Below are 23,630 nucleotides of genomic sequence, written 5' to 3' on the forward strand. Positions count from 1 at the left end.
ACTGTCCTAAGGTATATTGTTGTACATAGGGACCTCTGGCATTTGGCTCTAAGGGTCCTCACCTGAAAGATTGAATACAAAACATTTTGCCATCTAGTGGCTTAGTGATACATCTGGTGATTTTCATTTCCCTCTGTGCCACTTTTTATAAATAATAGATCATGACATGTGACCAGAAGAACCTTTGCCCATTTTTATAGTTCAACCTTTGGTACTTCTAATTAGTTATATATATAGAGCACGGTGCCACTTACAGACAACCTTCTCCTGTGTTCTCCTAACTCCCAGGTGAGTTCTTTCTTGTCCCTAAAACTCTGGTTATGAGATAGTTTTATCGAGGTGAGATGTTGCTGTAAATCATATCACCAAGAAATTTGTAGGTTTATTTGGTGATTTCTGATGCTATAGCTTAATGAGGTTGTGACTCTTTTATATGTATTCTTTTGTTAAACATTAGCTGTAATTGTCCTGTTTTTACCATATTTAAATGGAATCGGTATAAATTGAGTAAATCAGCAATTTTCAATGAGCTAGACTAGATTTTCTGTTACATACAGGGCCAGTGCTACCACTAGGCAAACTAGGCGGCCACCTAGGGTGCACTGCTGCTTAGGGTGCCCAGCCGATGCTTTCCCTACTCTCCATCTCTGCGCTATGCATGTTTCCATGCACATCTAGGGGCATGCAGGGGATGCCTATGCTGCATGTTACTCAGGCAGCCGCTCTGTAATGTCATTATAGAGGCGCAGCACTGGGGCAAAATTGCATTGCACTGAATTGCATGTAAATAAAACAGGAATGCAGTGTGATTCCTATGCGAGTCACATGTAGTTCATAGTGTGAACCAGGGCTAAACGATCAGAGTGTGTCCTCTAGACATTTTAAGCTTGATGACCAACTAATGCTACATTCAAACTTTTTTTTTTTTTTTAGTAAATCAACTCCCAATAGTTTAATAATCAACTTACCTGGAGACATAAAAGTGCTGCGTGTGCACTAAAATCAGTCAAGGTTAAATTAACCTTCATTTATATGGTTATTGTCATTTACCATAAAATATTATAGCCATTTCAATGGATTTGCTTTAGTATCGATGCAAAACATTTTAATTTACGAGGCAAGGTGTTTATTTTCATAGTTAACTTATTGCTATCATGTTTAACAATATATTAACTACAGAGGGAATGTGTGTTTACTTACAAACATGAACAAATAAGTATGAGAAAAAAAATAAGCTGTCATGTGGCAGATTTTATGCTACCAACATGTTACCCTCTGCAGTGATGGATTATATACAGTACGGAATAATGCTAGGTTTACATGCGATTCTGCATTTGCGTGGGCACAACAGTAATTCCTGCAGGAAAATATATCCGGCACCTGCTATAAAATGTGGCCCCACAGAAACTGCATGGTGCTTTGGCACCATACGTTTCTGTGGGTAGGGAACCACAACGCATTTTATAGTGCATGGGGGTGCAATTAAAAGTTAATGGCACCCCCCCGCGTATTTACCTAAAAGCAACATTTTTTGTATGTGTAGGTGTGGGATAGCATGCAATATACACTATATTACCAAAAGTTTTGGGACACCTACCTTTACACGGACATGAACTTTAATGGCATCCCACTCTTAGTCCGTAGGGTTCAATATGGAGTTGCCCCAGCCTTTGCAGCTTCAACTCTTCTGGGAAGGCTGTCCACAAGATTTAGGAGTGTGTCTATGGGAATGTTTGACCATTCTTTCAGAAGCGCATTTGTGAGGTCAGGCACTGATGTTGGCCGAGAAGGCCTGGCTCACTTTCTATGCTCTAATTCATCCCAAAGGTGTTCTATTGAGTTAAGGTTAGGACTCTGTGCAGCCCAGTCAAGTTCCTCAACCCCAAACTCCCTCATCCATGTCTTTATGGACCTTGCTTTGTGCACTGGTTGGCAGTCATGTTGGAACAGGAAGGGGCCATCCCCAAACTGTTCCAACAAAGTTGGGAGCATGGAATTGTACAATTGTACAGCGGGAGCCAACTATCAATCTGCCCAGAGGAGGGACAGAGCTGGGAGAGCCTCGGCTTTCATGCACAGTGCTGGGTCGTGAATGGGCTCAGCTAAGTAAGGGGGGGGGGGGTAGGGGTAACTTGTTACGCAGAAGGTTTTTTACCTTAAAAAATATTTATTCACTGGCCACTTAAAACCCCCTTCTTAACCAGGCCAATTTTCAGCTTTTGGTGCTCTCAAATTTTGAATCACAATTACTCAGTCATGCAACACTGTACCTATATGAAATTTTTGTCCTTTTTTTTCACACTAATAGAGATTTCTTTTGGTGGCATTTAATCACTGCTGGATTTTTTATTTTTTGCGCTATAAAAGAAAAAAAAGACTGAATATTCTGTAAAAAAAAAAAAATTCTTAGTTTCTGTTCTAAAATTTTGCAAATTTGTAATTTTTCTTCATATATTTTGGCCAAAATTTATACTGCTAATCTTTGGTAAAAATAACCCAAATCGGTGTATATTATTTGGTCTTTGTAAAAGTTATAGAGTCTACAAGCTATGGTGCCAATCTCTGAAAATTTATCTCACCTGATGTACTGACGGCCTAATTTCTTGAGATCCTAACAAGCCAGAAAAGTACAAATACCCCCCAAATGACCCCTTTTTAGAAAGTATACATTCCAATGTATTTAGTTAGAGGCATGGTGAGTTTTTTGAAGTTGTCATTTTTTCCCACAATTCTTTGCAAAATCTTGATTTTTTTTCTCACACACAGCATATGCATAGCACACATTCCACCCCAAAACACATTCTATTATTCCTCCAGAGTATGACAATACCACATGTGTGAGACTTTTACACAGCGTGGCCACATATAGAGGCCCAACATGCAGGGAGCGCCATCAGGAGCATAAATTATACATATATTGACTACCTATTACATTTTTGAAGGCCCTGGAAAACCAGGGCAATGGAAACACCCCAAAAATGACCCAATTTTGGAAAGAAACACCCCTATGTATAATCTATGAGGCATATCGAGTCTTTTGGACATGTAATTTTTTTCCACAAGTTTTTGGAAAATGTGTAAAGAAAATGAAAACACATTTTATTTTTACACAATGTTGGTCATTTACACAATGTTTCTAACATATAGCGTGTACATACCAAAAAATACACCCCGAAATAGATTCTCCTACTCCTCCTGAGTTTGGTGATACTACATGTGTGAGACTTTTCTACAGCATGGCCACATAGAGAGGCCCAACATGCAGGGAGCACTGTCAGGTGTTCTATTGGCATAAGTTCAAATCTAATTTGATTACCTATTACACTTTTGTGAGACACTGTAGTGGTATGAATGAGAACTGATGTGGCATGGATAAGCATGAATGTGGATGGATGAGCCGTGGATGGGGATGGCTGAGTATGGATGGGATGACTTAGCATGAATGAGTATGGCTAAGTATGGCTGGGTATGGCTGAGTACGGATGGGTATGGCTGAGGATGGCTGGGTATGGCTGAGTATGGCTGGGTACGACTGAGTATGGCTGGGTACGACTGAGTATGGCTGGGTACGACTGAGTATGGCTGGGTACGACTGAGTATGGCTGGGTACGGCTGAGTACGGCTGGGTATGGCTGAGTACAGCTGGGTATGGCTAAATATAGCTGGGTATGGCTAAGTACGGCTGAGTATGGCTGGGTATGGCTGAGTATTGTTGGGTATTGCTGGGTATGGCTGAGTATGGATGGATATGGCTAAATATGGAGGATGGATGGATGGCTGAGCATGGATAGATGGATGAGTATGCTGAGTATGGATGGCTGAGCATGGATGGATGGATGAGTATTCTGAGTATGGATGGCTGAGCATGGATGGATGGATGAGTATGCTGAGTATGGATGGGTGAGCTTGGATGGATGGCTGAGTATGCTGAGTATGGATGGGTGAACATGGGTGGGTATGCTGAGCATGGATGGCTGAGTATGCTGAGTATGGATGCGTGAGCATTGATCGATGAGTATGGATGGATATGCTGAGTATGGATGGCTGATTATGGATGGATGGATGGCTGGAATGGACACAGAGAAGCACTGTGGGTAAGATAGATTCAGCCCACAGCGCTGCTGCCACCGATCTCTCCCCTCGCACTGTACCAATCAATACAGAAAGGGGAGAGAGGAACCGGATGTGACGCTGGTTTGTTTACTACTGATCGTTCTGTCATTTGATGGAGCGATCCCATGGTAAACGGCAACTATCACAGGGCGGTCACGGATATTCCCAGGTGCGTGCGGCAGGGAGCACGAGAGAGAGGGATTCTGGGAGGACGTTAATGTATGCCCTCCCAGAGTTATCGAACCACCTTGTAGCCGTCATTCGGCTATGGACCGGTTGGTAAGTGGTTAAAGCGGACCTTCAGTCATTTTTTCAACTTTCCATCTATTAAATCTTCTACCCTTATTGTTTTAACTTTGAATAGTAAAACATTTTTTTTTCTGCCAGTAAATAACCTAATACAGCCCACTTAAGGCTACACTGCCAGGTACCCTTACCCGCAATGGCAGCGGCAGCACCCGACAGCTGATAGAAACATCAGCTGCGGTGCCGACATCTCTGGACTCCAGGACAGGTAAGTGTCCTATTGTTAAAAGCCAGCAGCTGCAGTATGTGTATCTCCTGGCTTTTAATTTATTTTTTTTTGGGCGGAACACCGCTTTAAAATAAACAACCTTTAGGCTTCAGATTTTGGGTCTCAAACTGGCGCCCTCCAGCTTTTGCGAAACTAGAAGTCCCATGGGGCATTGCAAGGCTGACAGTTACAAGCATGACTACCTCAGGCAGAGGCATGATGGGACTTATAGTTCTGCAACAGTCGAGGGGCCACCAGTTTGAGACCCCTGCTTTAGAACCACTTTAATGAAAAATAGATTACAGTGGCATTAAGCAGTGGATGTGTATATTTTATTTTTGGAGAAAAAAGGATACTAATAGTTTAGTGTCACGTTAAAGATTACTGATCCTAATTTACAAATGGTTTCCCCAGTCTGCCATTCAGGATAGGTGAACATATTTCCAGGATTTGTTTACCTGGTTGAAAACCTACCATGTGTACAGTTGTTGCTGGCATGACTTTTTATAGTATCCGATCTTCTTTGATTATGACCTTTATTAAATAAGGAAAGCCTTCCCTTTTACAATGCTGTGTCTTTGTCTCACCCTACTGCTTTCATTTGTCATAGAAAAGATGGCTCCTACTCTGCAGGATGTAAAGCCCTCGCTGCTTCTGAATACTTATGTCTTCCTTGTTCATATTTATGTATCCTGTGATGTTTATAAAGAAACAAACATACATTGTTTCAATTCTCATCTCTTCTTGATCCAGTGAAAATAAAGCCTTGGGTTTTTGCAGGCAGGCAACAAATAGTGGAGTGTTTAATGTCCCGGTCCGGTAGGAGTGATGTTTATGAAAAGTAGGCGTTTAAACTCTTAGCAACTGTCTTCACAAACAAAAGCATCCCTTCACAAGAGACTGTGCTGTGCCAACAGTTAGGAAGTTATTGGACAATAATAGCTTCTTTCTTTGGAAACAAATGTGGAGTTGAATACATTTTATGGTAGTAATACAAGTGTGGTCCCTTTAACATTTTAAGACCATAGTCAGTGAAAGTATGAGAATCCTAGGAGAGATAAATCATGCTATTTTCTTAACCACTTAAAGAGGAGGGCCGGTTAAAAAAAAAAAAAAAAAAAAAAGTCAGCAGCTGCAAACACTGCAGTTGCTGACTTAATAAACACACTCACCTGTCCAGGGCGCCCGCGATGTCGGCCGCCCGAGGCCGACCCGTCCCTCGGCTCTCGGGTCCCGGCGCCGCCATTCCCTGTAAGGGAAACAGGCAGTGGAGCCTTATGGCTTCACTGCCCGTTTCCTACTGCGCATGCGCGAGTCCCGCAGCGCTTTCCGAATGGGACGCGCTGTGTTCTGGAACACACAGTTCCCAGAACACAGCGCGACTCATTACCCAGAAGACGCCGCGACGAAGACAGAAGACAGAAGATCTCCGCGGAGGAGGAAGAGGAAGATTAGGATAAAGTGCCTAGCAACAGGCATTTCTGGTAAGTAAAAAAAAAAAATTTTTTTCATTTTTTTTTTTTTAGATTTTTTTCTAATTTTTAAAATGTTTTTGTTTTTCAGGGTGGCCCTCCACTTTAAGCCCCGGACCAATTTGCAGCCAAAGGACCAAGCCCCTTTTTGCGATTCGGCACTGCGTAGATTTAACTGACAATTGCGCGGTCGTGCAACGTGGCTCCCAAACAAAATTGGCGCCCTTTTTTTCCCACAAATAGAGCTTTCTTTTGGTGGTATTTGATCACCTCTGCGGTTTTTATTTTTTGCGCTATAAACAAAAATAGAGCAACAATTTTGAAAAAAATTCAATATTTTTTACTTTTTGCTATAATAAATATCCCCAAAAAATATATAAAATCATTTTTTTTCCTCAGTTTAGGCTGATTCGTATTCTTCTACATATTTTTCACAAAAAAAATTACAATTAGTGATTATTGATTGGTTTGCACAAAAGTTATGGCGTTTACAAAATAGGGGATAGTTTTTTATTATTTTTTTAATTTTTTATTATTTATTTTTTATTAATTTTTTTTTACTAGTAAAAATAGTACTAGTTACTAGTTACTAGTTTAATAGTATCTACTTTACGAGAGCCGGATTGTGGCCAGCAGGGGCAGAAAATGTCATGGGCCCAGCATCAGTGAGAAAAAATATGGCCTCAGGGTTGGTGGTCATTAGAAGAAGGAATATACCCCCTATTAGTAGGAGGAATAGTATCCCATCATTGGTATCAGTGGGAGATATAGTGTCTCATTGTTGGTGTCAGTGGGAGGAATAGTGCCTCATATCAGTGGGAGGAATAGTGCCTCATATCAGTGGGAGGAATTGTGCCCCAAGAGCCAGATAAAGGCTGTCAAAGGGCCACATCTGGCCCTCGAGCCGTAGTTTGGAGACCCCTGTTCTTGAGCATGATGGCATGGCAATTGTTTAAATCAATAGTTTTCATCTGGGTCTTTGGTGTATAATGGAGACCTGTGCAGAGAACATAACCCTTTTATTATTCAGGTACAGTATCTCACAAAAGTGAGTACACCCCTCACATTTTTGTAAATATTTTATTATATCTTTTCATGTGACAACACTGAAGAAATGACACTTTGCTATAATGTAAAGCAGTGCGTGTACAGCTTGTATAACAGTGTAACTTTACTGTCCCCTCAAAATAACTCAACACACAGCCATTAACGTCTAAACCACTGGCAACAAAAGTGAGTACACCCCTAAGTGAAAATGTCCAAATTGGGCTCAAAGTGTCAATATTTTGTTTGGTCACCATTATTTTCCAGCACTGCCTTAACCTTCTTGGGCATGGAGTTCACCAGAGCTTCACAGGTTGCCACTAGAGTCCTCTTCCACTCCTTCATGACGGCATCACGGAGTTGGTGGATGTTAGAGACCTTGCAGTCCTCCACCTTCTGTTTGAGGATGCCCCATAGATGCTCAATAGGGTTTGGGTCTGGAGACCTGCTTGGCCAGTCCATCACCTTTACCCTCAGATCCTTTAGCAAGGTAGTGGTCATCTTGGAGGTGTGTTTGGGGTCTTTATCATGTTGGAATACTGCCATGTGGCCCAGTCTCCAAAGGGAGTGGATTATGCTCTGCTTTAGTATGTCACAGTACATGTTGGCATTCATGGTTCCCTCAATGAACTGTAGCTCCGCAGTGCTGGCAGCACACATGCAGCTTTAGACCATGACACTCCCAGCACCATACTTGACTGTAGGCAAGACACAGTTGCCTTTGTACTCCTCACCTGGTTGCCGCCACACACACTTGACACCATCTGAACCAAATATGTTTATCTTGGTCTCATCAGACCACAGAACATGGTTCCAGTAATCCATGTCCTTAGTCTGCTTTTCTTCAACAAACTATTCATGGGCTTTCCTGTGCATCTTATTTAGAAGAGGTATCCTTCTAAGATGACAGCCATGCAGACCAATTTGATGCAGTGTGTGGCGTATTGGTCTGAGCACTGTCAGGCTGACCCCCCACTACTTCATCTTCTGCAGTAATGTTGGTAGCACTCATACATTTATTTCAGGGTCTTGGCAATCTTCTTATAGCCTAGACCAGTGTTTCTCAACCTTTTATGGTGAAGTACCCCTGTAGGTCTAAAAAATGTTCCTAAGTACCCCTGTCTCCAGAAAGTATTTTCTATTGTTTGTCATGGTTTGTGTGTGCTGCAATGACAGATACACACACACACACACACATATATACTGCTAAGGCTGCACTGATGGGCACTGATGAGGCAGCACTGATGGGCACTGATAGGCACCACTGATGGGCACTGATGAGGCAGCACTGATGGGTACTGATGAGGCAGCACTGATAGGCACTGATGAGGCTGCACTTAGGAGGATGCACTGATAGGTGGCACTGATGAGACTGTGCTGATAGGCGGCCTTGATAGGAGGCACTGATAGGAAATGATGAGGCTGCACTGATAGGAGGCACTGATGAGGCTGCCACTGATAGGAGGCACTGATGGCTGGCACTGATAGGCAGCACTGATAGGCCGCACTGATAGCTGGCACTGATAGGCAGCAGTGATAGAAGGCATTGATGGCTGGCACGGATAGGAGGCACTGATGGCTTGCACTTATAGGAGGCACTGATAGGCGACACTGATAGGCAGCACTGATGACTGGCACTGATAAGAGACACTAATGTCTGGCACTGATAAGAGGCAGTGATGTCTGGCACTGATAGGAGGCACTGATATCAGGCACTGATGGCTGGCACTGATAGGAGGCACTGATAGGTTCCTGAGCAGGGACATGGGAAGTGACAGGCAGGACTCACATTACATTTTCTTCCTGTATGTGCAGGATTGTTCTTTGCACATTGCACAGATCTAAGGCTCGCTGGAAAGGGGGAGGAGCCGGGAGATGGGAGAGGAGGGGGTGACGAGGGGGGCTTTTTCCCCCCGCATCGCTGGACCCTGGGATAGGTAAGTGTCCGATTATTAAAAGTCAGCAGCTGCAGTATTTGTAGCTGTTGACTTTTATTTTTTATTTTTAAGCAGAACTCCACTTTAACTTAAAAAGCTGAAGTTGGAAGCTGATTGGTTACATTATGCACAGCTACACCAGATTCTGAGTGCTCTAGGTTTAGTATATGTTCCCAATGTGACTGCTAGGCATGCAGATGCAGCAAAGTAGTGCAATGTGAAATCCCCCTTGGGTTTGAAAGGAGAAAAAAAGTGTGTGTGTGTGTGTGTGTGTGTGGGGGGGGGGGGGGTTATGGCAATATCACCTCCAGAATACCAGCAAACCACCGCCTCTGAAAAGTGATTCACACTTTTAAATAGGCGTGGGAAACTCGCTGCCTGTGTGAACAAGGTCTTATGCAAATAAAAAGAGCCTCGGGGACAGTATTCAACTGTGTTGATTGTTTTCAGTACTGCAAACTTGGCATTGTGGGATTTTACAATCCTCTTACTTTGATCAGTGACTAGCTACTTTGTAATGAGAGAACAAACAGTTCTCTGCAGTGAAGCCTTGTTGGCAGTGTGGAGTTAACACGCGGCTTGCTGTAAAGCAGATTTCCAATTGGTCTGTTCACCTGTCAGTCTTATTTCTGAAGCCAATCATATGCTTTGGTAAGGCATGTCACAACTGGAAAGGGTGTCTGGACACATCCCCTTTTGACTGGAGAAGGCATGGATAAAGGAGAAGGAGCAACCCTTAAGTTCTACTTTTCCATAGCTTTATATTCTAAGTTTTGCAGTGTGAATTCTCTCTCTATCCCCATGTATGGATAAGGAAGTGACTGACAACTACTTTCCCAGCTGTCTGCTGTCTACACACTGTTAAAGGGACAGCTGTCTGGCTTAGTCCTATTGACACTGCTTAAAGGAGACGGAAATTGGTTGGTAAGAGTGGTAAGCTATTTAAAGTGATCACTGGTTACCCCTTCTTCATAATGTTATTACTGTTTTTTTTATTTTTTTATCATGTTGCATTTATCTCATGTTTGATGATTAGTCCTAGCGTGTCGTGCCAATGCCACAACAGTAATTTGCTTTCTATTTAAAAACACTAACCAGTGACAGATGATCTAAATACATTTAAAGTGGAATTGCAGCTTAACCCTAACTACTCCTAAAACCGACCACCCCATCTTTTAAACCCTGTACTGACTAACCTGTTATACTAGGTTCACATCTCTGCATGTTTGCGGGTTTCATTTGCACAGGCGCTCCAGCCTATTCATTTCAATGGGCTGCTGTGCCTGCATTTCCACAAAAAAAAAAAAGAAGGTGCATGCACCTTTTCAAAAACATGTCCAGATGATTACTTATTTTCAGCTCGCTCTGGTCCAGTCACATGATCCCACTCCCCTGTGTTGGCCAGTGCCGCTGCAGGGAGCACTGACAACAGCTGGCACATTAAGGCCCCTTTCACACAGGCTGTCCGATCAGGTCCGCCTGTCAGTTTTTCAGGCAGACCCAATCAGACCTTGCAGTCTCCCATATGGAGCGGCAGATGTCAGCGGATACATGTTTGCTGACCAGGGGTTGACTGATCCATCGGGCTCTCGGGCACTGCCCGAGGGCCCAGGGCCAGTAGGTTGCCTCATGAGAGGCTCCTGGGGATGAAGCCAATGCCGAAAGAAGTTCACTCAGTGGAGTATCCTCAACCCAGTGAGTATTCCTGTCAGCTGCTCCTGCCTCTGGTCTCTGTCTTAATTTCTCTGGTTTTGCCGCTCGGCGCTTCTCTCCCCCAGCCTCGATGATGGCTGGAGGTCTTCAAGGAAGAGGGGGCACTTATATAAGGGAACTGTAAGCTATAGGGGGCCTCTAGGGAGGGGGACTGACTGCTGATCTAATGATTGGTGACCAACCATTAGATCAGTAGTCAGCAGCACCCCCCTACCCTACAGACACCCCAATAGATCAGAGTCTCCTCATTTCAGCTCCAGTGGCGGACTGACCATTCATGGGGTGGAGCTGGGAGAGCGTTGGCAGTTGCTAGGCAACTGGCTCAGTTACTAATGACAACCCAGACTTCACTGACCCCAACCTCAAGGGAGGACAGAACATTGTTATTCCCGCCATCTGTAACCCTAATGATCAGTCATGAGCAAGCTAAGCCAAGACTCAGTAATCGGCTTCATGATTCGGAAGTGAAGCAGGGTACCATACCATCAGCTGGTGGAGCATTTTTGGCCCTTGCTGACCTGTCTGCAGTCTCTGACCATCTCCTCAATCATGTCTGCAGTCTCTGACCATCTCCTGCATCATGTCTGCAGTCTCTGACCATCTCCTGCATCATGTCTGCAGTCTCTGACCATCTCCTGCATCATGTCTGCAGTCTCTGACCATCTCCTGTAGTATGTCTGCAGTCTCTGACCATCTCCTGTAGTATGTCTGCAGTCTCTGACCATCTCCTGTAGTATGTCTGCAGTCTCTGACCATCTCCTGTAGTATGTCTGCAGTCTCTGACCATCTCCTGTAGAATGTCTGCTGTCGTTGTCTTCTGTCATCTCCTGTGTTATGACTGCAGTCTTTGATCATCTCCTGTACTATGTCTGCAGTCTCTGACCTTTTACTGCATCATGTCCTCGGTCTCTGGCCTTCTCCTGTATCATGTCCTCGGTCTCTGGCCTTCTCCTGTATCATGTCCTCGGTCTCTGGCCTTCTCCTATATCATGTCCTCGGTCTCTGGCTTTCTCCTGTATCATGTCTGAAGATGACTCTGGGTGGGGATGAGAGTTACATAGTGGAGAGCCTCTTCACTGTGTAACTTTCATCCTCATCCATTTTCACAATGCGACTCCATCATGCTCATCCCCACCCAGAATCATCCATCCCTCTCCACAATGTATCCCCATCCCTGCCCAGCATCATCCATCCCTCTCCACAATGTATCCCAATCCCTGGCCAGCATCATCCATCCCTCTCTGAGGGGCGATGGGTATACATTGTAGAATGTAGAGAGGGATGGCTGTATGGGGATGGGGTTACATTGTGAAGCGGGATGGATGATGATGGGGATACATTGTGGAGAGGGATGGATGATGCTCAGTGGGGATGGGGATACATTGTGGAAAGGGATGTGGATAATTCTGGGCTGGGATGGGGATACATTTATTTTTGAGGTGGGGGGTATAATATTGGGTGAGTTCCCACACTTTTTTTCCCAGAACTTGACCCTGGGGGGGTGTACTCACTTTTATGAGATACTGCATGTGAGAAATGTCAGGATTGGTCTGGAGGTCGAGTGGTTGCAGGATAACCCTTAAAAATGTATACATATAATACCTTTAACTTATGTACAAGGTCAAATGAGTATCCTAGGATGCAAACTGTCTGCCTCCAAAGGCACACATCCATACCTTTAGAGAAGTAATGCTCAGATTTGTGATTACCAGCCTACAGCCGCAATTTGTCAATGATTTGTACAGGCAGCTGTATGCAAACACTAGGGATGAGCTCAGGCGTGTTCGCATGGAACACGCGCAGACCCCGCCAGGAAGTCAGCGCAGTGCTGCGCTAATCACAGTCAGTGAGACATTGCCCGATGTGCGGCTGCAGAGAACGGGCAATATCTCACTGCCTGTGATTAGCGCAGCGCTGCGCCAACTTCCTGGCAGGCTCTGCAGGTGTTTCATGTGAACACGCCGGAGCTCATCCCTAGCAAACACCTTTTTCTCATATCGTCTTCCAGGACAGCCTTTGAGATATAGGGCTCCTCCCTCCGGGACAGGAAACACGTCAAGCCAATTAAATAAAAGGTGTGGTCCTCCAGGCCCTCCTCAGTTTTTGTGTTTCCTGCCGGACGGGAAGGAGCACGTCTTGGAACTGGTAAGGGGAGCTCCTTCTCAGGGGTTTTACCTGGGGAGAGCGCCTTGATGGACCTGGCCCTTAGCACCCCTCGGTCCGAACGAAGGGAGGAGAGGGTAGCTTTCAGTCCCCGCTGCCATTTAAACGTTCGGAGAGAACGGGACCCCGATACGCGGCAATCTCCCCCTCGGAGCGCTAACCGCTCGTACCTGTCGGTCGGAGGCGGCGGGAGACGTTCGCTCTACCGACCGGCGTTCGGGTACTGTGAGCGGTACGTTCGTAAGAACGCACGGCGTCGGGGCGGAGTTTTTGCGCTCTGGCGTACGGAAGTGGGAGAGACGCACTTCCGCCGGATTCGCGTCATCAGGGGGCGCCGCAGGACCCGTTCCAGTCCTTTGGGCGCGGCGGTGTGACTACAGGGTTGCCTGGAGCAGTGTGAAGGCTCAGAGAGACTGAGTGATACACAGGAACCATGGAGAGTGCGGTTGTGCAGGTGGACTCCGGTTCAACAGGCTCCAGTACCTCTCAGGTAAGCTTGGTGAGGGCAGACCAGGACTTACACTGGGGGGTGGGGGGTCACTCTGACCCGTAGCACCTTCCCGGGGTGGAGAACCTGCTGGTGAAGGGGGGCACTTCCTAAACAGACCCTAGAAGCACAGTGGTGTGGTCAGGGGTGGTATTTTAATGGGACCCTGTTTTTCTTTGTTTTTAGGTTAAACAGGACAGAGCCCAGATACCTTTACCCAGAAGGAAATGTGCCGTGTGTGGGGCTAAGTTAGGCACCGGTTGGGAGAAGCCGCTTTGCCCAGATTGTGTCAGTAGCCTGGTAAAAGAGGACTCGGTGGCAGCTTGTCACAATGTTTTAACATCCGTAAAGGATGAGATTGCATCCACCTTCCAATCTTTTAAAAACATGATGGATAGGATGCAGGGTCCTTCTGTCTCTTTACCCAGAGCCGTGAGTATGCCTTCCTTATCCGAACCAAGTCAGGAGGAGGAGGTGGATAGGGAGAGGTTATCCAGGTCATTAGCCTCCTCTAGGACAGAGTCTACTTCAGAATCTGAGGGGGAGGAAGAGGCCATTAGATCAGCCAGATACAAGCTGTCTTTGGATGATGTGGGTGACCTCCTCAAGGCTATATATGACACCTTAGAGATCAGAGAAGAACAGGTCCAGCTTTCAAAACATGACATGATGTATCAAGGGTCGAGTGTAATGAAAGACAGGGTATTCCCCGTCCATAAGTCGCTAGTGGAGGCGATTCTGCTGGAGTGGGAACAACCGGAAAAAAGGCCATTTTTTTCAGGTAGCCTTAGAAGGAGGTTCCCTTTTGAATCGGATGCGGTGCATCCCTGGAACAAGGTTCCCAAATTAGACGCTCCCTTGGCTAAGGTCTCTAAGAAGACAGATTTGGCCTTTGATGATATGGGTTCACTCAGGGACCCTATGGATAAGAGGGGAGATCTGCTGCTCAAGAGAGCCTGGGATGCCTCTTCCATCGGGCTTAAACCGGCCCTAGCAGCTACCTGTGTGGCCAGAAACTTGGAGTGTTGGCTTACACAGTTACAATCACATATTTCTGCAGGTACTTCTAGGCAACAGCTGTTGAAGTCCTTTCCGCTACTGTTTAAAGCGGTGGGCTTTTTAGCGGATGCCTCGGCAGAATCAGTCAAACTGGCTGCTAGATCAGCAGCACTAGTGAACGCTGCCAGAAGGGCCGTTTGGCTTAAGACCTGGTCAGGAGACACAGCTTCAAAACTAAAGTTGTGTGGATTACCCTTTTCAGGGGACCATTTGTTTGGGCCCGGCCTGCAAGAGGCGTTAGAGCGCACGCAGGATAGGAAGAAAGCTTTCCCAGAAAGGAAAAAGAGACCTGAAGGGAAACGCCTTTTTCGAAGCCCCAGGCAGCAAAACCTGCAGGAAAGGGAGGTTCGCCCCAAAAAGCATTGGACGGGTCACAAGGGAAGAGGCAGAGGAGGTATCTTATTCAATCCTCCTCAACCCTCCCCTAAAACCCAGTGACTCCTGCGTCCCGGTGGGAGGAAGACTGGGGAAGTTCCTCCCACAGTGGGAAGCTTCAACCGAAAGTCCGTTCATTCGAGATCTTGTAAGGAACGGCTACAGGTTGGAGTTTGGTTCAGTTCCCCTCCCGAACTTTCAAGTAACAAGGTTACCAAGGGACCAAGAGAAAGCAGAGGCTTTGGCTCTTCTTCTGGGGGATCTGGTGGACCAAGAAGTAATGGTGCAGGTACCTCAGGAGGAGCGAGGCTTGGGGGTTTACTCCCACGTATTCGTGGTAAAGAAACCTTCGGGGAAGTTCAGGTTAATACTGAATCTCCGTCCCCTGAACAGATTTATAAAATACAAGCGGTTCCGGATGGAGTCAATCTTCTCGGTAACCAAATTCCTGTTTCAGGGCTGTCACATGGCCACAGTGGATCTCAGGGATGCATATTTGCATATCCCGATTCATCCGGAATCTCAGAGATTTCTCAGGTTGGCGGTGAGGTTGAACACGGGGGTGTTACACCTCCAGTTTCGAGCTCTCCCCTTCGGGCTTTCAGCCTCACCAAGAGTCTTTACAAAAGTTCTGGCAGAGGCACTGGCCCCATTAAGGCTCAAGGCTATAACAGTGATCCCATATCTGGACGATCTACTGTTCATAGCCCAGTCGGCCCAACAGCTGCAGAGGGACATACAGGAGGCCTTGGTTTTCCTGCGCTCACTGGGGTGGCTGATAAACCAGGAAAAATCCCAGCTGACCCCCTCACAGGAGGTCCTGTATTTAGGATACAGGATTTCTTCAGTGGAAATGAGAGTATTTCTTCCGGAGGAGAAGATCGGCAAGCTAGAGCAGGCGGTAGCCCAGCTTCAATCTGGTCGGGAAGCCCAGATCAGGGAGGTGATGAGAGTCCTAGGGTTGATGACATCATGCTTTCCAGCGGTGGCCTGGGCAAGACATCATCAGCGTCCTTTACAAAGACTCATGCTCCGTTATTGGGATGGCAGGCAGGAGAGCCTGGATCAGGTTATGCCCCTATCCTCGGCAGTCAGGAGGTCTCTTTGGTGGTGGCGGGCCCAGGTCAACCTAGACAGGGGTCTTCCCTGGTCCCCACAAGCTACGGTGGTGGTCACGACCGATGCCAGTGCGCTGGGTTGGGGTGCCCACCTAGAGGGAACCTTAGCCCAGGGTTCCTGGTCGAACCTAGAGACAGGTCGTTCCTCAAACCAGGCAAAAAGAAAAGATAAGATTGCGCTATGGACAAATTTACCCGTTTGCTAGACAAGTTTAAATAAGTAAATGTTAAAATGATTATAATAAAGTGAACTGTGAAGGGTTAAAGCTGCCTGTGCTTGAAACCTATCCCTCTAGATGGGAATAGATTAGAAATGTGAAAAGTAAAATAAGCTTTGGCGCTAAAACCTAAATGGTGTACTAAAAATGCTAATACTCTGCAAATTACATAAAATGAAGCCCAATGTGGGAATTTCACCAATACACTGTATACGTGATATTAAAACTATATGTAAATGGAAATGTGTATCCGTTATCCTACATAGTAACTATGCACAAGTGTGGTAAAAAATAATGACTATGCACAAGTGTGGTAAATGATATGATAAAAATTACAACTAATCTATCACAACTAAAAATGTAGGTGCTTTGACAAAAAGTGCTTTAGCTCACATAAATGAGCCAATACTTATATTCTAAAAAGTGACAATCAAAAGGACATTGTGAAAATACCAAGTGAAAACATCAAAAAAATCAAAAAAATCATATAATGTCCAATCCAAAATGTGTTATAATGTCCAAAAAAATAACAATATTTGTTCAAAGTCGCATCATCTAGTTGCTGAAAAAACGCATAAGACTTTTATCAGATAGGAAGGTGAAGCAAGGTGACTGGTGAAAACAAGGGTTAAATTCCTCTCCGGTGCGCCACTCTGTGTTAGAGAAAAAATGTATATATGCGCTCACCAGACATTAAACCCTCAATGGGTTAACCAAGCAGTCACAGTATGAGCCACTGTGCAGCTCTCTCGAGGCTCTGCCACCGCTGTGCTGTGGGGATATTTTACACTCTTCCTTCCGTGAATGGTCCGTTTAGCGTTTGTACATGAAGGGAAACAGAAGTACAACCATGGTGCAATATTGTTGTAAAAACGTACTATGTTTATTAAAAACAGTTTTACTCACAAATTCCAAAAAAGATAGATCGCTGTGAAATATACTCCGCCGGCGTTACTGCTTGAATAGCAGTGTAAGGTGCACGTCCTAGGCCACGCCCGCCATTTAACCCTTGTTTTCACCAGTCACCTTGCTTCACCTTCCTATCTGATAAAAGTCTTATGCGTTTTTTCAGCAACTAGATGATGCGACTTTGAACAAATATTGTTATTTTTTTGGACATTATAACACATTTTGGATTGGACATTATATGATTTTTTTGATTTTTTTGATGTTTTCACTTGGTATTTTCACAATGTCCTTTTGATTGTCACTTTTTAGAATATAAGTATTGGCTCATTTATGTGAGCTAAAGCACTTTTTGTCAAAGCACCTACATTTTTAGTTGTGATAGATTAGTTGTAATTTTTATCATATCATTTACCACACTTGTGCATAGTCATTATTTTTTACCACACTTGTGCATAGTTACTATGTAGGATAACGGATACACATTTCCATTTACATATAGTTTTAATATCACGTATACAGTGTATTGGTGAAATTCCCACATTGGGCTTCATTTTATGTAATTTGCAGAGTATTAGCATTTTTAGTACACCATTTAGGTTTTAGCGCCAAAGCTTATTTTACTTTTCACGTTCCTCAAACCAGAAGGAACTTCTGGCAGTCTGGAAAGCTATAGAAACATTCCAGTCCCGGTTACATGGCAGGGATCTGCAAGTTCGCTCAGACAATGTGACAGCAGTAGCCTACCTGAACAAGCAAGGGGGAACCAGAAGCCCTGCACTGCAGGTAATTGCGGACAAAATCTTCTGCTGGGCAGAGAAGAATTTGTCCTCAATATCAGCCATTCACCTAAAGGGAACCCAGAATTTCCTGGCCGACTTTCTCAGTCGCCAGAAGATAGGTCAGGACGAGTGGGCCCTCAACAAGGAAGTGTTCGAGGAGATCGTGTCATGCTGGGGAAGGCCAGAAATAGACCTATTTGCAACAGAAGGCAACAGGAAGGTGACACAATTTTTTTCGGTTCACCCACAGGATCGGGCCAGGGGGATAGACGCCCTTGCCAATCCATGGATGTTTGGCCTGTGTTACGCCTTTCCTCCCGTAAGGATGGTGGCGGAGGTTCTGCAGAAGTTCCGTTCGGAAACTACGGACCTCATTTTAGTAGCTCCTTTTTGGCCAAGGAGACCCTGGTTTGCCAGCATAAAGAGATTGGCCGTACATCCTCCGCTGTTTCTACCAGTCAGGGAGGACTTACTTTCCCAGGGGCCGATCCTGTGCCCTCAGATAGAGAGGCTCAAGCTTGCGGCCTGGTATCTGAGGAACAAATCTTAAGGTCACAGGGTTTCTCAGAGAGAGTGATTAAGACCTTGTTAGAATGCCGTAAACCTGTTACTAGGGCAATTTACGCCAAGGTAGGAAAGAGGTTTAATTCCTGGTTGCGAGAACAGGGGATTGCAAGTCCCGGGGTCCCGGCAGTCCTAGATTTTCTACAGGCAGGGGTAGAACTGGGCCTATCTATCAGCACTCTAAGGGTACAGGTGGCGGCCTTAAGTGTTTTCCTTCAGTCCTCCCTTCAGCAGAATCCATTTGTCAGGAACTTCTTCAAGGCTCTATCTAGATCCAGGCCTGTGAGAATGAAGTCCTGTCCTACTTGGGATTTGGCCTTGGTTCTTAGAGCTCTGACCCAAGATCCATTTGAACCATTAGAGGGGGCTTCACTTAAGTGGATTGTACTAAAGACTGTATTTTTGATAGCGATCACGTCAGCTAGAAGGGTCAGTGATCTACAAGCGCTCTCGGTCAGAGAGCCATTTCTGTTAATCTTAGAGGACAGGGTAGTACTTAAGACTGATCCTAGTTTTCTTCCTAAAGTGGTGTCCACTTTTCATAGGACACAGGATATTATTTTGCCAACTTTTTTCTCAACCTCAGACAAAGAGGAGGCGAGATCTTTAAGTTTGTTAGACGTCAGGAGAAGTCTATTGATTTTTTTAGAAGCCACTAAGGTCTTCAGGAAGTCAGACTCACTTTTTGTTAATTTTTCGGGCGCCCGCAAGGGCTGCAAGGCGTCCAAAGCGTTTATCGCCAGGTGGATACGAATGGCGATAGTTAAAGCCTATGAGTTAGAGGGGAAGCAGGCACCCTTAGTTAAGGCACACTCTACAAGGGCGGTTTCCGCATCATGGGCAGAGAGGGCTGGAGCCTCTCCGGAGGAGATCTGCAAAGCAGCAACGTGGTCCAGCTACTCAACGTTCGCAAGACATTACCGTCTGGATTTATGGTCTGATAAAGAGCAGACTTTTGGACGTAAGGTCCTCCAGGCAGTGGTCCCGCCCTGACAAGGTGAGCTCCTTGCTTATCATCTCAAAGGCTGTCCTGGAAGACGATATGAGAAAACCGGAGTTAGACTTACCGGTAACTCTTTTTCTAGGAGTCTTCCAGGACAGCCTGGCTTCCCACCCAAAGTTGTTTAAATTGGACTAAGTGGTGAGGATGTGTATTAACATGATTGTTAGTGTGTTATGTCTTTCAGAGCCTCCCGGCGGTTCTTGGAGTAAAACTGAGGAGGGCCTGGAGGACCACACCTTTTATTTAATTGGCTTGACGTGTTTCCTGTCCCGGAGGGAGGAGCCCTATATCTCAAAGGCTGTCCTGGAAGACTCCTAGAAAAAGAGTTACCGGTAAGTCTAACTCCGGTTTTTTTTTTTATGGTGCTTTCTCTGCGTCCAGGCAAAATTAGCTTTTACTAATCCTTCTTCTCATTTCAGCCAGAATACACATTAAAATGTTTGCACTTTTCATGCACGGTATTAGCTGAAATTCGCTGTTAACCAGGTCATCTATGACAGATCAGCTAAGTCGTTCGGGTTAAACAAGGACAGCATTGAAGATGCCCAAATTGAAGCTGTCATTTTTTTCCAGGCCACTGCAGTGCTTAATGAACTGAACTGAGCTGATCTATTGTATGCAAACCATAGAGTGTTAGAAATTGAAACTGAACTGGTTTACTTCCTAGTTCAAATGCTGCATGCATGTCGTCTGCTGCTGTATCTCTGAGCTGATATCTCACCTGTATTATGTTTAGGAAATGTATCTCCTTTTGTTTGATTCGCAATATCAGGTACTGCAGCTTAAACTTCTATTTCTGTTCATGTATATGTTTTCTGATCACTGCAAAAGCTCACAGCTAACCGTAGTTATGTGTATTAGGTGCCTTGTGCGTGGTTATATCTTATATGCAGAGTACATTGTTTGTTAAAAAAGACAAACCTTTCAAACCAAAAAGTTGCCACAGGGGAAAGTGGCCAAACAATGTAGAGGTTTAAATTTACTACAGTCAAAATTAAAAAGAAAAAAGGATGAAATTTGGTTTGGCACTTTGTACATAGTTACTTTTATTTTCACTTCCTAATTAATGCGATCTATAGCTGTAAGTTTATATCAGGGTTTCTCAACTCCAGTTCTCCAGGCGCCCCAACAGGTCATGTTTTCAGGATTTCCATTATTTTGCACAGGTGATTTGATCAGTTTCACTGCCTAATGCTGACCATACACTATACGAAAAAATGTCTTAAATTCAGCCATTGATCCGTTCGTTTGTTTTTTTTGGCCAGTTAATGGCCACAAAATCGATAATTGTTGGGATGTTTTTGAGCCGAAAAAACGAAAGACAAGTTTGGAAATTTTCTGCCAAACGAACGATAAATTGAAAAGTTAACCACTTATCGACCGCCTCCTGTACATTAGGGATGAGCTCAGGCGTGTTCGCATGGAACACGTGCAGAGCCCGCCAGGAAGTCGCTGCAGCGCTGCGCTAATCACAGGCAATGAGACATTGCCCAATCTCTGCAGCCGCACATCAGGGCAATGTCTCACTGCCTGTGATTAGCGCAGCGCTGCACCGACTTCCTGGCGGGCTCTGCATGTGTTCCATGCGAACACGCCTGAGCTCATCCCTACTGCACATATACATCGGCACTTTGAAGGGGGATATCTCGGTAATGGCAGCAGCCATCCATCTTTACAGGAGGCGGTGGTGTTTACTATAATGGTGGTCTCTGCGGTGGGTTCGCCACGAGATCACCATTATCGGCGGTGGGAGAGGGGCCACTCCCCCTCCCGCCGCTTACCGGAGCCGTCGGTAGTGGCGGAAGCGATCAGGTCCTTCACACTGCTGGGTATGGAGAATGGGGCTAAGATGGCCCTCACTCGTCTCTATTCCATAGGAATTTTTTTTCAATGTAATTTTTTCAAATTACTTTTTTTTTGTTTTTTTTACTGCATTTAATTCCAAATATGAGATCTGAGGATTTTTTGACCCATGATCTCATATTTAAGAGGACCTGTCATGCTTTTTTCTATTACAAGGGATGTTTACATTCCTTTTAATGGGAATAAAAGTGATCCGTTTTTTTTTTAAACAGTTTAAAAATAAATAAAATCAAGTAAAATAAATAAGAATTTTTTATTTTTTTTTAAAACACCCCGACAAGCTCGCGTGCAGAAGCGAACGCATATGTGAGTAGTGCTCGCATATGAAAACGGTAGTCAAACCACACATGTGAGGTATCGCTACGATCGGTAGAGCAAGAACAATAATTCTAGCTATAGACCTCTGTAACGCAAAACATGCAACCTGTAGAATTTGGAGATTTTTTATTTAATTTTTTTTCACAAGAAGACTTATGGAGATTTTTGAGCGTAAAAGTTTGACGCCATTCCACGAGCGGGCGCAATTTTGAAGCATGACATATTGGGTATCAATTTACTCAGCATAACATTATCTTTCACAATATAAAAAATTGGGCTAATTTTACTGTTGTCTTATTTTTTTATTCAAAAAAGTGATTTTTTTTTTCTAAAAAAAAAGTGCGCTTGTAAGACCGCTGCGCAAATACGGTGTGTGAAAAAAAGTATTGAAATGACTGCCATTTTATTCTCTAGGGTGTTACAAAAAAAAACAATATATAATGTTTGGGGGTTATAAGTCATTTTCTAGCAAAAAAAAACTGTTTTAAACATGTAAACACTGAGTCTGAAAAAGAGGCCTGGTCCTTAAGTGGTTAATGTGTTTCCCGTCCGACCTGTCTGCACTAGGTATATGTAAAAAAGACTAACATAAAATGTACTCATTTATGTCCACTGAACGATTTATCGGTCATTACATGATGGCAGCATCATTTGCACTCGCAGCCAAACGTTCGTTTTTTCTAAATTGGGTTTGCCCGATTTTTCGTATAGTGTATGGCCAGCATTAGTAATTACCACAGCCGTTTCATCAGAGGGAAACCGTGAAAACATGACCTATTGGGGCGCCTTGAGGACTGAAGTTGAGCAACACTGGTCTATACCCTATAAAGAAGGGGTAAGCAACCTGGGGCCCATCAGCTGTTGCAGAACTACAAGTCCCATCATGCCTCAGGGAGTAATTGTAACTGCCAGCCTTGCAATGCCTCATGGGAAGACTAGTTCCACAGCAGCTGGAGGGCCCTAGGTTGCCTACCCCTGCTATAAAGTGACTTGTTCATTTCCTGCCTGTAACATACCAAACTTCTTTGTCATGCTTTCTGAAAAAACAAAAAGAAACAAAAAAAAAAAAACATAATGTCTGAAGTGATTAGTGTGACAATATTTCCTGTTTCCTTTTTTCACGTTTAGGCCTCTTGTACACTGCTGCTGCTAAATGGATGTTTAGACTGGATTCACACTTATGCTTTTTTAGTGCTTTTTGCATTTTGTAGATTTGCACTACAGTCCATTCACCATGGTTTCCTATGGAACATGTTCTGTAATGCAAATCTGCAAAAAGCACAAAAAATGCATAAGTGTGAATCCAGCCTTAGGAGCAGTTGGGCAATTGCTCCTGAACACTCCTCTATGTTATCTTATCTGTCCATGTACACAGGGTCATTTACAGTTGTTCCTAGGCAGTTAAGTTTAGCGCCATCTTTTGGAATGGAAAAAAATGCGTTCAGAAGCTGAGTTTACAGGCATTTCAAGCAAACACGTCTAAACGCTGTAACTTGTGTTTAGCCGTGTTTCGTTTACAGACGTTTTTTCATTTTTGGCTATTTGGAAAAAAAAATGCTTCTAAATGCAATCGCGACAAAATGTGGCATGTAAATATGTGTGTGTGTGTGTGTGTGTATGTATATATATATATATATATATATATATATATATATAATATACCTGACCGTCACCAACAGACGTTCCTCTGGTGACACACTCTTCCTCATGTTGGTGTCCATTCGTGTCAGACTGAGTTGTACTTTTTCAAGTAGAAAGTCAAATGTGGCAATGGACATGCATAGTTAGGTGGAAAAAAGACACAAGTCCATCTAGTTCAACCACAAAACAATAAAAAGAATCATATCGTATAATCCCATATACCCAATTCTATACCCATAGTTGATCCAGAGGAAGGCAAAAAACCCCAGCAGAGCATGATCCAATTTGCTAAAGCAGGGAAAAAAAATCCTTCCTGATCCCCTGAGGGGCAATCGGATTT

At 44.5% G+C, this 23,630-nt stretch overlaps 1 protein-coding gene across 5 annotated transcripts in view; it reads left to right on the plus strand.

Moving 5' to 3' along the window:
• Positions 1-208: 208 nt before the first annotated feature.
• DAO (D-amino acid oxidase) overlaps positions 209-23,630 on the plus strand; it is a 53,160-nt gene continuing 29,738 nt past the window's right edge. The window contains exon 1 of one of the 5 annotated variants that reach the window (XM_077461297.1): positions 209-288. Coding sequence is in view for 1 of the 5 variants with exons in the window: in XM_077461294.1 (XP_077317420.1) it covers positions 20,197-20,240 (44 nt within the window). In the remaining 4 variants the exon portion in view is untranslated. Of the gene's footprint in view, positions 289-9,779; positions 10,014-20,117; positions 20,241-23,630 lie in introns of those variants that run through there. The other 4 variants (XM_077461296.1, XM_077461298.1, XM_077461299.1 and 1 more) reach the window with 4 other exon arrangements.

Source organism: Lithobates pipiens, unplaced genomic scaffold, assembly GCF_037356315.1.
Source record: "Lithobates pipiens isolate NorthernLeopardFrog02 unplaced genomic scaffold, aLitPip1_a1.2 Scaffold_3, whole genome shotgun sequence".
In the NCBI taxonomy this organism is placed as follows: Eukaryota; Metazoa; Chordata; class Amphibia; order Anura; family Ranidae; genus Lithobates; species Lithobates pipiens.